The following is a 13,323-nucleotide window of genomic DNA, read 5'->3' as shown; positions in this document are numbered from 1 at the left end:
TGAGTTCAGAGTGTTATTTTAATGAGTGCCATGCTAACTTAGGTTTGAAAATGTAGAATGCTACTATTAGAGACACTTCAGCTTTTCCTCTTGAAGGAGCAGCAGAAAATTTCACTTACATCATTTAGAAGTTACTTATCCATTAACTAATACTTTTAAATGAGTAAATGAAATAGAATATTTGAATTTTTTACTTGAACAATCCCTTCAGCTTTGTTGTTTCTGTTTCTACAGTGGGACCATTTTATAAAAATAATTATGTTTTGAATATTTTGTGTTACTTTTGAGCAACCATTAGATACTAATAATTCAGAGATAACTAAGGCATGATCTTTGCCTTTATGGCAAATAATGCGACACAATGTGAAAGTGTAATAGAAGTCTGAATAAGCTACAGAGGTGTCACAGAGCGGGGAATAGTTAGTTCTGTCGGAGAGGAGAATATCAGAGAAAGTTCTCTGGGAGAGATGTCTTCTTACCTGGGTTTTGGGGGGAAATCCATGAGTAATACTGTATATTTTTGAAAAGACATCTTTGGTTATTTTTTTCTGCATTTATTTTGCAGATTTGAAGATTTTTGAAATATAATAATTATCTTCTGTTTTAAAATGATGACTTATTTCATAATTTGGAACTTTTATTAAGGCTTAAAGGGAAGCAATTCTTTTCTGAAAGTGGAAAGGAATTTTCTGTACTAACACTTAAAAAATTATTTTAACGACTTAAATTATTTTTCTTTTTAAAAATGTAGAAATTTCCTATGGATTTAAATTTTCAATGAAAAATTTAAAACCTGAATACATAAGTTTAATTGCGACATACGGATATTAGAAAAATTTGTTAGTAATATATAATACATATAAAATTTTTAAAAATTTACATGTATATTTATTACTAGACATGCAAGGCACTAATGCCAAGCATTCTGTGAACACACTAATAGTAGTGTTCCAACTTTAAATAAAGAATTCTGAGTCTTACTACTTTAAAAAGGTTACCATCCCCTGAGGGTGTAGCTAGGGCTTGTTGTAGGTACGAAGTTACCATTATGAGCTTACTAAGTATTAGAAATGTTTGAGTCTCTTCTCAGTGTTCTCTAAAAAGAAACTACTTTAGAATTTTTTTTCTGCTCCCATTTACTGAGTACTTTAGTAATTAGTACATTAGTAATTGAGATCTCACAACAAATTTGGTCTCTTTAAGGTGAAGTGATTTGCCCAAGATTATGTGAGTAACAGTTGCTAGAACCCAGATCAGTGTTCTTCATTTATGGTAAAGAGGAGGGGCCAGGGAGAGATTGTGTTAAGTACCTGGGCAATGGGGATGAATTAAAAGAAATGTATCAGTACAGCTAGTAATGTGGTAAAGATTAGCTAAGTACTTCTAATAGGCAAAAACATACATAGGAAGTATATCATGATGTTTTGATGAAGTATTTTTTATCTTAATGATGATGGTGATGGTACATAATTATTGAGAATTTACTATATGCCAAACTCCTTGATGAGCGCTTTTCATGTATTATCTCTTGTATCAATCTTGACAATACCCTAAGAAATAGATAATATTGTTGTTTGTCTTCTGGAAAACCAAGGCTCATGTAGAATATAACTAGACCAGGGTCACCTCGCCGGTAAATAATGGGGTCAGGATACACTGTGAAGGAAAAGCTGGGTTGGTCTAACAAGATAACTCACAAGTCTAAGAATGTGAAAGAAAAGCTGGGCTGGGCTAACAAGATAACACACGAATATAAGTATTGGAATACTGATCTGAGTTCTGCTGGACTAACTTGTAAATCTAAGTTAATTAGTGTTGGTTTGCTGTTCATGTTTTTTTTGCTAGCCAGCTGGATTTTCAAAGAGATATATCTGGCTTTGGAATGTTGGTTTGCTGCCTCCCTGCCTCCACTTTTGTGATAATGATGCTGCTAAAGCTGTTGCATGCTTATTGGCCGAATACCCCAAGCTTGTACTTTACCCTATAAAACCTCATGTGCACGTCTTGGAGGTGCTCAGACCTTCGGAGCAGAAGCCCCTCTGAGCCCGCTGGCGTAATACATCTAAGTACTCCGACCCTCCGAGTGGTGCTTGTTTCTTGGCTGGCCTGTCGTTTCCGTAACAACATGATCGGGGATCTAATGCAGTGTCCGCTCTCTTACACATTATGCTGTATTATAGTGCCTCTGTCTCCTTGCCTCATGCTTTACTTCACTTAATTCCTGTATGAAAGCTTACTTCAGAAGTAAAATCTGTTAATTACACATTCTTCATCATGTTCTTTTATTTCTACACCCATTTCTAAACACAAGGCTTCAGAAGTGATTAACCACAAAATATATATCAGGTTCTCACAGAATACAAATTACATAATGTCTGCTTAAAGTAGCATATCTTCTTACAATTATTTGTAACACTGATAAATGACATGTGAAAACCAGATGTTGTTAATACTTGATTTTTGTTTGAACTGAGAAGCATACCTAATGACAGACCAGGGATCTACTTGGCTTGAGTACATAAGTTTATGTCAAAGCTGTGTCACCTTTAGTCATGTTCATCTTACACATAATTCTAGCAGCTTTTAAAATGTTTTTTGACATTAGGAACGTAAGAGAGCTCTAGAAGCAGAACGGCAGGCCCGTGTAGAAGAACTGTTAATGAAGAGGAAAGAACAAGAAGCCCGAATTGAACAACAGAGGCAAGAAAAGGAAAAAGCCCGTGAAGATGCAGCCCGGGAAAGAGCCAGGTACTTCACTTGCTACCTTGAGTTTGATCCTGACGAACATTTTGCAGTGAGTGCATGTTCAAATCAAATCTTTGCTACCAAGTAGACTTCTTTTTTAAAATAGTCACATACACAGAAATGTTGTACTGAATTTTTATTTCCAGGAATTAAGACATTGTACTCAATGGAAACCTTTTGAACATTTCTCTTGGGTGGGAAACTTGATATTTCAAGATATTTTTGGTTGCAAGAAATAGAATTTGATTCTGGCTAGCTTAAGCAAATGAATTTTTAGGAAAATGTTGGGATCAAAAGTGACAGGAGGTTAGAAGACCAGCTTGGGCGTAGTCAGGCAATCAAAGGCTAGGACCCAAAAGCCCCAGCAGTGGTATTTTGATGGAAACAGTCTGGTCAACATGTTGCACTTTGATTATAATAAGTGACACTCACCCATCCCTACATTTAAAATCACTTGTTTAAGATTCAGAGACTCAGGAAAAAGCATTTAATTGGTCAACCTTAAGTCCCTTTTGGTTGATGTACTCCTTGCTGGCATGTGATGTTTTCTGACCTCTTAACTGTGGCAAATTTGGTGGATGTGAAAAGATAGCTCTTCGTAGTTTTACTTTGCTTTTCTACTTGTCCAAGATTAATAATAAGGCTAAGCAACTTCCGCGTACTCACCAGCTACTCAGGCGTTTTTCATGTAAAGTGCCTATTCAAGTTTCTGTTGCTGTTGTTCATTTCTCTATTGGGGTCTTTTTTATGTTTAAAAATTACTTTTTACTAAATACTAATCCTTTATCAGATAAATATATTTCAGATGTTTTTGTAGGTTATGGCTTCACTCTCTTTGTGACCTGTTTTCACTAACATAACTCTTGCAGTGTAGTAAAATTGAATAAACTCTGTGATTTGTGCTTTTTGAGCTTATTTATGAAATCTTTTTATATCTTGTCTTGTAAGATATTCTTCAAAATGTTATAGTTTTTCTTTAGTAGTAAAGTCTTTATCTACCTTGAATTGATTTTATTGTATGATTGGAGGTAGGAATCCAATTTCATTTTTTTCCCATGTGCTTACCCTATTGTTCTAATACACTTTATTGAAAAATGTTTTTTCCCCTACCAATTTACAAAGCTTTCTAATATAAATCAAGTTTCCATGTATGTGTGGATCTGTTTATAGGCTCTATCTTCTGGCCCAATGGTCTCTTTTTCTATCTTGTGCCTTATTTACCAAAGTTTTACAGTAATTCTTGGTGTCTGTTACTATGCCTCACTTTATTTTTCATTAGGACTTTCTTGGCCCTTTTGCATTTCTCTGTTAGTTTTAGGATCAGCTTGTTCAATTTTATATAAAAAAGAAACCATCAAAATTTTGCTTGGCATTGCATTGAATCTATACTGTAGGGAGATTGGTATTTTTGAAATTGAGTCTTCCATTTTGTGAACATATGACTAAATGTTGTTTCTACTTATTTAGTTCTTTAAAAATGTCTTTATGTAAAGTTTGTAACTTTTTTCTGTAAACAGCTTTTGTATATTTCTTTTTATTGTGGTAAAATACACATAACATAAAAGTTACGATTTTAACCTGAAGTCCATTAACTTTGTTGTACCACCATTAACACTATCCAAATCCAGAACTCTTTTTATCTTGTAAAACTGAAACCCCATATCCATTAATAACTCCACATTCCCTTCTCTTCCCCCTCTGGCAACCACCATTCTGTCTATGAATTTGATTACTCTTGATACCTCATTTAAGTGGAATCATGCACTATTTGCCTTTTGTGACTGGCTTGTTTCACTTAACATAGTGTCTTTAAGGGTCATCCATGTTGTAGCATATGTTGGAATCTCCTTTTCAGGACTGAATAGTATTTCATCATATGTATATAGTATATTTTGTTTATTCATCTGTTGATGGACATGTAGATTGCTTCCACCTTTTGGCTATTGTAAATAATGCTGCTTTTGGAAACACATGTATACAAATACCTACTTAAGTCCCTGCTTCTAATTCTTTTGGGTATATAGATAGCCAGAAGTAGAGTTGCTAGATCACATGGTAAATTTATTTTTAATCTTTTGAGAGATGCCATACTTTTTTCCATAGACACTGCTCAATTTTAGATTCCCACTAGCAGTGCACAAGTTCCAGTTTTCCACATTCTCAACAGTGCTTGTTTTTTTTAATTTAATATGTAATAGCCATCCTAATGGGTATGAAGTACCATCTTACTATGGTTTTGATTTGTATTTCTTTAATGATTAGTGATATTGAGCATCTTTTCTTGTGCTGCTGGCCATTTGTATATCTTCTTTGGAGAAATGTCTGCACCAAATCCTTTGCTCATTTTTTAATGGGATTTTTTTTCTTATTTTTAGGTGTAGGAGTTTCTTTATGTATTTTAAATATGACTCTTACAGATACTTGATTTGCAAATATTTATGCCCAGTCTGTGGATTGCCTTTTGACTTTCTGGATAGTAAACAGAAGTTTGTAGTTTTGATGTAGTCCAACAGTCTATTTTTTTCTTTTGTTGCCTGTTCTTTTTGTGTCATATCCAAGAAATTATTGCCAAATCCAATGTTATCAAAGTTTCTCCTTATGTTTTCTTCTAAGAGTTTTAGTTTTAGGTTTTAGGTTTAGGTCTTGGATCCATTTTGAGTTAATTTTTGTGTATTTTATAAGGTAAAGGTCCGCTTCATTCTTTTGTGTGTAAATATCCAATTGTCCTAGTTCCATTTGTTGAAAAGACTGTTTTTTCCCCATTCAGTGGTCTCAGCACCCTTGTCAAGAGTTATTTGACCATATGTATGAGGGTTTATCTCTTGGCTCTGTATTCTATTCTGTTGTTCTACATGTATGTCTTTATACTAGCACCACAGTGTTTTGATTACTATAAGTTTGTAGTAAGTTTTGAAATCAGGAGTCTTCCAGCTTTATTCATTTCCAGGATTATTTTGGCTATTCGGGGTCTCTTAATATTCTGTGTGAATTTCGGGGTAGATTTTTTTTTTCCATTTCAGAAAAAAAAAATCATTGGGACTTTAATGGAGATTGCATTGAATCTGTAGCTTACTTTAGGTGGTATTGACGTCTTAACAATACCAAGTCTTCCTATTCATGAACATTGGATATTTTTTCTTTTTTTGTGTGTCTTGTTCAGCTTTTTTCAGCAAAGATTTGTAGTTTTCAGTTTACAAGACTTTTGCCTCCTTAGTTAATTTTATTTCTAATTATTTTATTTTGACACATTTTATGAAACTTATTTTTAGTTATTATTTTATATTTGTTATGCTATTGCAAATAGAATCTCTTTAAAAGTTTCTTTTAATCTGTTTGTTGCTAGTCTTTAGAAATACCATTGATTTTGTTTCAAGCAACCTTGATAAACTCTACTAAAAATTCCAATATTTAATCTGTAGATTCTTCAAGATTTTCTGCATAAGTAACCATATCATCTACCAATAACAATAGTTTGTGTTTTTTTCTCTAGTCTATATTCCTTTTGTTTCTTTAGGATACCTTATTAGGAATACTTTCAGCAATTAACCATGTAGTATATTTAGGTTTTATACATGTTTTTTGTTAGGTTAAAAAAGCTGCCTTTTATTCTTAGGCTGTAAATTTTTTAAAGTCATAAATTAGAGTTGAGTTTTATCAAAGGCTTTTTCTACTTATATAGAATAGATCATATAAAATTTCTCCTTTAATCTGATCTGTTAATGTGATAATTAATTGATTTTCTAATATTTGGTCAAGCTTGAATTCTTGGGAGGAACCTAGCTTGGTTTTGATGTATTATTGAAATATATAAATCATCACTGGATTTGGTTAACTAATTCTTAAGAGTTTTAACCTGGGGAGTGAGATAACCATATATTTTTAAAATTGATAAACATTTTTACAAACTATAGCATAAACAGAATAATGCACAAATGAATACGCCTGCAGGCTGGTGAATTATCACCATACTCATGTAACCACTAACCTGGTCAAGATATAGAACATTACTCCCACCTCAAAAGCCCCATGTACCTTCCAAGTCACTACCCCTCTTTCCACCTCCGCAGTCATCATTATCAACACTTTAAGCTCTGTAGCCTAGTTATAGGGTTTGTGCCTAGAAATTGAATTGCTGGTCCCTAGAATATGCAAATGTTCAATTTTAGAAGACCTGCCAAACTGTTTAGCAACTTAATTGTATCCGCTTACATTTTCAGTAGCATTTTGAGTATTCTAGATGTCTGTATCCCTGTCTAAAATTGGAATTGACAGTCTTAAAAATTTTTTTCACAATTTTGTTGTGGTATAATTGACATAGAAAAGATTGCAGTTATTCAGGTGTGCAAGTTCATGAGTTTTCACATATGTAGTCTCTGTGACACCATCAAGCTAATGAACATATTTTTCACCCCCTAATCTTGTGCTGCTTGATAATTCATCTCTGCATTCCTTTATCGTCATCTCCTGGCAGTAACTGATTTACTTTCTCTTTTGTCTTTTACTTTTTTTAACTCAGTATAATTATTTTGAGATTCTTTCTTCAGATATTTACTTGTCAGTTCCCTTTAGGCTCTTCTGAGTTGTGACAGTTTTTCAGACTTCCCATGGTTTTGATGACCTTGACAGTTCTGAGTAGTAGTCAGGTATTTTGTAGACTTCTCTTCACTTAGAATTTGTCTGATATTTTTCCTCATGGTTAAATTGAGTGACTTATCACTGATTTTTGTTAACCTTGATCACCTGGCTTAGGTAGTTTTTTTTTCAGATTTCTCTACCGTACAGTTTAAAATTTTCCCTATGCTGTCCTTAGAAGCAAGACACTGAGCATAGCCAACACTGAAGCGATGGGGAGTTATTTGCCACCTCCTTGAGAGAAGAATTCCTACATAAATTATTTGCAATTCTCCGTACAGGATATTTGTTCTCTCTCATTTATGTTTATTAAATTCCTTTTTTTATGTCAATGTGGACTCATTTATATTTGTTTTATACTTTGGGTTATAAACCAGTATTGTTATTTATTTTGTTGCTCAGATTGTTTCAACTTTGGGCATTGGGTCCTTTTTCATTTAACCCATTTCCCTTTGACAAACTTTATCATTTTGTGTTTTTGAGTATTTCCTTACTTTCTGACACTGCAGGGTGCTTCAGATTCATCTTATATTTTCCCTGCTCCATACCTAGAATCAATCATTTGTTTAAAGATTCCTAGTTCCTTTTGTTGGAAAGTTTTTAAAAAACTTTCTCTTTTTCTGTTGAGATTCCCTGTTTGTTGAATCATTGTCTTGGTATTTTCCCTTATTTTGGCATACTTTCTTTTAGTTCTTTTAATATATTTATAATAGCTGTTTTGTAGTCCTTGTCTACTAAATCCAACTTAGGACCTCATTCAGAGACAGTTTTCATTTGACTGCTTTTTTCCTAAGCATATCGTACTTCTTTGTATTTCTCATAATTTGTTTGTGATTATTTCCTCTCCCATTCTCTGTCTTTATGCATTTTGCCTTTTCTATTACTTCATGTTGTTTTATAGTATTTTGGAAGGGAAAAGAGATAAATGTGTTTTCAACATGTTCTATTTAAATGACAGTCCCAGAGCCAGTATTTAAACCCATTCCTGGGTCCAGAAACCAATTTTTATATTTTTTAAATAGTAATGTCTGTTGCTTCCCAAATGTTTAATGACCAGTAGTATATCTGAGACTTAATTGGCACTCAGAAGAAATAATTTTAAAAATGTTTTAGAATATATAAGCCTGTGTGTCCTAAATGTATTTTTTTAACCTCATAAAATTTGATACTCCAAGCAGTTGAGTTTATAATTTTTCCTGCCTTCTTCCAGAGATAGGGAAGAACGACTGGCAGCACTCACAGCTGCTCAGCAAGAGGCTATGGAAGAGCTGCAGAAGAAAATTCAGCTCAAGGTAGGGATTTTGTATATTTTAATTTGAAATTTTAGAGGTATTTTAATTTAGCATGAGATTTAAATTTTATCTATTTAATTGTATAAAAATTGAATTAATTTGTATTTGTAATCTTTAGATAATAAGACATACGGTTTTGCTATGATCATTTCTAACTCAACTACCTGAAAACTAAACTTATTTTAATAAGATAAAACAATTGAGAAGAAAAATGTGAAGGAATTTTAGCATTTCTTGATTTTACTAAGCAATTTTTTAGTAACTTGAAGATATTACTGTTAGGCTTCTGATATTCATGGACTTTTAATTCTTTAGAATAAACGAAAAGATGATTATTCCAGTGCTTATGAATTACATAATTGTTGCTTGAGAGATTAGGATAAACTGATATTTTCTTGGAACTCTTTACCTTTAGTGCTTTAGTTTCTAGCAGTGTAAATATTTTGCATGGTTTCACAGTTATTTACACTTGGGCTTTTCATAGAGACTAAGTTCCATAGGATAGAGGGACCATATTTTACTACTTGTTTAGTCCTGGAACTTTATCATTTATTTAAATTTAATGCACCAAATATTTATTGAGCTTTGTGGTAGGCATGGGGATACAGAGATGAGTAAGACATGGTTCTAAGTTTCAAGAAATTCATAATCTAGTGTGAGATTCAGATGCTAAGGAGATAATTTCCATATGGAGAGAGGTATACGTGGAGTGCTATGGAGGTACAGAGGAGGGTACTAAGTTTAACAGGAAGAGTTTCAGGAGTCAGGAAAGTAATTTTCTAGAATAATATCTGAGCTGAATCTTGAAAGAAAAATGAATTGAATAGGTAGATGAGTGGAATGGTATCTAGCTGTATGAAATGGTATAAGCACAAGTCAAGAAGTCTAAAATAGTGGTTTATTTTGGTTGGTTTATTTTTTTGTTTTCTGGGAAGTCACTGGAGTTGATGTGGGTAGAGGTCTGTGTCATGAGGGGTCTTGTCTGCTATGAGAATAAACTTGGTCTTTATCTATTGGTCACCATATCCCATAGTCCAGGAAGTGCTTTTCAAAAATATGTTGTGGTCAAATAAATGTGTAAAATGTTGCTTAGTATAAGCTCGGTTTATTGAGTCATAGTGTACAGTGACAGGCAAGAGTCTTTGTAAATGTCTCTGTTAAAAATTTGTTTAATGTTAACTATTTTCTAAATTTATTTGACCATAGAACCTCTTCCACAAAACACTTAATAATATCCCACAGTGTAATCCCATGGAGCACACTTTAGGAAATATTACTCTGTATGCAGGAGATATTAGAGGGCTTTTTGCCAGTTCTTGTCCTCAGTGTCCAAGTTAACATTGAATTAAAATATTCTATTATGTTAGAAAGTTTAATGGAAATATTACTTTTTCAAGTTGTCAGTATAACTTGAATACGTTTCTGTATTCTCACACTTTGACTTCATTTACAGCATGATGAAAGCATTCGAAGGCACATGGAACAGATTGAACAAAGAAAAGAAAAAGCTGCTGAGTTAAGCAGTGGACGACATGCAAATACTGATTATGCCCCCAAATTGACCCCTTATGAAAGAAAGAAGCAGTGTTCTCTCTGCAATGTCCTGGTAGGTTGTCAGTATCAATATTCTGATGATACATTATAATTTATTATTAAAATTTATTAAGCTATGGAAATATATTCTCACAGTCTCTTAAAAGTCATGCTAAGGTATCTGCTGAGTACTGTGGATTTCTTTCACGATTTTTTTGCCAACTAGGTAGTACAAAAATAGAATTAGCATTTAGGAGTAGCAGTGCAGAGGGCCAGAGCATGCAGTTGCTGCTAAAATGGATGTATACCTGCTCTATTATAGCCCAACTCAATATATTGGGGTATTAGGAGCAGAAAAGAAAAGGAACATTTTCAGTGCTGAAATTTAAACCTTGATTCTTAGAAGAAATGGTACCCTGTTAAGGTTGACTATGATGGCATGCCAGTTTTTTTGACCATGGATCTTCTAGAGGATTCTCAGAATTGCATTCTAAAGAAAATATTTTTAAGCCTATTATGTTAAGGCTAGAATGCAATTTCCGTATAGTATACTGGATAGAATGTGTAATATTTAAAATTAGATATAATTATATACTCATTACATTGTTTGGCTTTATGCTTTTAGATCTCGTCAGAGGTGTATCTTTTTAGCCACATTAAAGGAAGAAAACACCAGCAAGCTGTGAGAGAGAATAGCAGCATCCAAGGGCGTGAGCTGTCAGATGAAGAAGTGGTAAGCTTTACTTCTGGTCATCTACATGTGTTTATTGAGTATCTACTGTATTCTCTTTTGTTATGAAGAAATCTGTGTTCATATGTATTTCCGTGATTATTTAAAACTATATTTAATTAGTAACTACTACAATATAGTGTACAAATGTCATTATTTTAGAATATATATTTAATAAGAAACAGAAATAAGTATTCAGTACTGTTATTTATATACTTTCAGTGTGAAGAAAGTTTGTGACATTTTTATATTTTTATAATTCAAGAATTACTTAGTGATGCTCTACGTTTCCTGGGAAACAGTTAAAATAAAAATCATTTAAATTAGTAATTTTGTATCAGTACAGTACATTGAAGTTTTTGGAAATGTGTTATTTATCTACCTATAATTACTGTTTACATGAAATTTAGATTTGTATAAATATTTTTATAAATATTTTTCTTTCAGCTGTTATTGAGATATGGTTGACATTACAAATCTATGAATTTGTTGGTCCTGTTTGTAATGGCAAATTTCTAAAGGTACACAAAGATGAGAAATTCACGTTTGTCAAGCATCTCTTAAGATGTCCAGGAAAGGTTACTGTGGTTCTTTGAGGGCAGTACTTGTGTGTAGGTGCACATGTACTTTTAACTTTTTTTTTGAAGTATAGCATACATTAATAGAATACACAAATGTATATAGCTTGATGAATTTTTACATATGTTCCACTCATATCAGGATATAGATCATTTCTTGTACCCCAGACAGCTCCCTTATGTTCTGTTTTAGTCATGCCCCCAAAAGATAACTAGTCTGACTACTAGGCACTGTCAGTTAGTCATGCCTGCTCTTGAACTTCATACAAATGACATCATACGGTATGTACTTTTCGTGTCTGGCTTCTTTCACTAATCCTTAAGTCAGTGAGATTGATCCCTAATGTTTATGTGAAGCTATAGTTCATTCTTTTTCTTAACTTTTTGTCAGTGCTCTCCAGGCAGAGACCATCGGGGCACAACTACAGTTGAATAAAATGAGATTTATTAATTTATTAAAAGAAGGGAAAATGCACACTATGGGGAGTTACGGGATTTTCTCAATAAGGTGTTAAAAAGGACTTATAAGATTTGGGCCTTTGCTAGGTGATTTTGGCAGGGGATGTTCAGGAACACAGGACTTTGCTCTGGATTGGATGCTATCAGGTAATTCTGTGGTTGGTTCTTAATAACTTACCTATGTAGGAGGAACAAAGCTGCCATTATCTCCTAAGTTTCTGGATCTGACCAGTGCTTCAGGGGAAATTGCACATAGTTCATTTGGCTTCTTCTTTATGATTTTGTCCATTTTAGAATTTTTGCCCCTCAAGTTACAGGTACTTTGACAACTCTAAACTAAATTCTATCTCTTCAGCTTGGTAAGACTGCCACTTTCAGCTTGCACTATTCTCCCATGCCCAAAATCAGCATAATTCCTTAGGGAAAAATCCAGAGTGAATGTGGAGCTCACCTCATGTGCTTCCCTCCTTTTAGGGATCATGGTCTCTCAAGTTCTGGTTGTGTTGGCTGTTCTTTAATGCTTTCAAGCAGATGTTCTGTATATTTTGTGCAAATTTTGGAGTTGGAAGATTAGTCCGGTGTAAGCCATTTCACTGTGGCTGGAATTGAAAGTCTTCAGTTATTTAATTGCTGTATATCCATTGTTTGACATAATGCTTGACACCTAGTAAGGTAGTTAATAAAACCTCATTGAGTAAAGTTGAACTGAAAGGTTATACAGAATAGCTTTAGGTAACATTAATAAAAGTGAAAGAAAAAGTGAAACTAATCATCTTTTTACCTGAAGTAATTGTCTTTTGCTCAAATTGTATGAGTATTTTAAGAGACAGTAGTATGGAATTTTTATTTTTTTACTTGAATCATTCCTGTGATTATCCCCATTCTCAACTTGCTGTTTAGAACTATAGCCATGTGTATGTGTGCTCTACTTTGAAAAGAATCCTAAATTGCTTCGTAATTAGAATTTAATTATCCCCATTATAAAGGAAATTCTTCTACTTTTAAAAATTATTTTAACTAAGTTCTCTTAAGAAACAAATATATTATTTAATTTGTGAAAAATTATTTAAAATTTTGTGGAGCACTGCTATTCTGTAAACTGAAATCTAAATTTTATGTTTTTATCTGAATGAGAAAAGCAGAGGAGAGAATATTTAATTCATGCACTTTGGAAGAAAAATGTGTAATATTTAATTTTTGTAGCTGTCAAAGCATAGTTTGATGTTTAGCTGTCGTGCTTTGAGATTTGATTGATGTATTCATTTTGTGTACTGTTTCAGTTTAAAAGTATTAAATTTTCTTTAAGTTCTCACTTAATTCATGTAGTTATTCATGGTTATAGCACCTTCTTGAA

General features: G+C 33.1%; 1 protein-coding gene across 5 annotated transcripts in view; it reads left to right on the top strand.

Moving 5' to 3' along the window:
* SCAPER (S-phase cyclin A associated protein in the ER) overlaps positions 1-13,323 on the top strand; it is a 269,359-nt gene that overhangs the window by 70,628 nt on the left and 185,408 nt on the right. For all 5 annotated transcript variants that reach the window (XM_031691717.2, XM_072950937.1, XM_072950939.1 and 2 more), the window contains 4 exons: positions 2,606-2,748; positions 8,588-8,669; positions 10,123-10,275; positions 10,828-10,935. In XM_031691717.2, the coding sequence (XP_031547577.2) occupies positions 2,606-2,748; positions 8,588-8,669; positions 10,123-10,275; positions 10,828-10,935 (486 nt within the window). The remainder of the gene's footprint in view (positions 1-2,605; positions 2,749-8,587; positions 8,670-10,122; positions 10,276-10,827; positions 10,936-13,323) is intronic.

The sequence above is a fragment of the Vicugna pacos genome, chromosome 27 (assembly GCF_048564905.1).
Source record: "Vicugna pacos chromosome 27, VicPac4, whole genome shotgun sequence".
Classification (NCBI taxonomy): Eukaryota; Metazoa; Chordata; class Mammalia; order Artiodactyla; family Camelidae; genus Vicugna; species Vicugna pacos.
The sequence above is the reverse complement of the archived record's forward strand: the minus strand, read 5'-3'. Positions and strand labels throughout refer to the sequence as shown.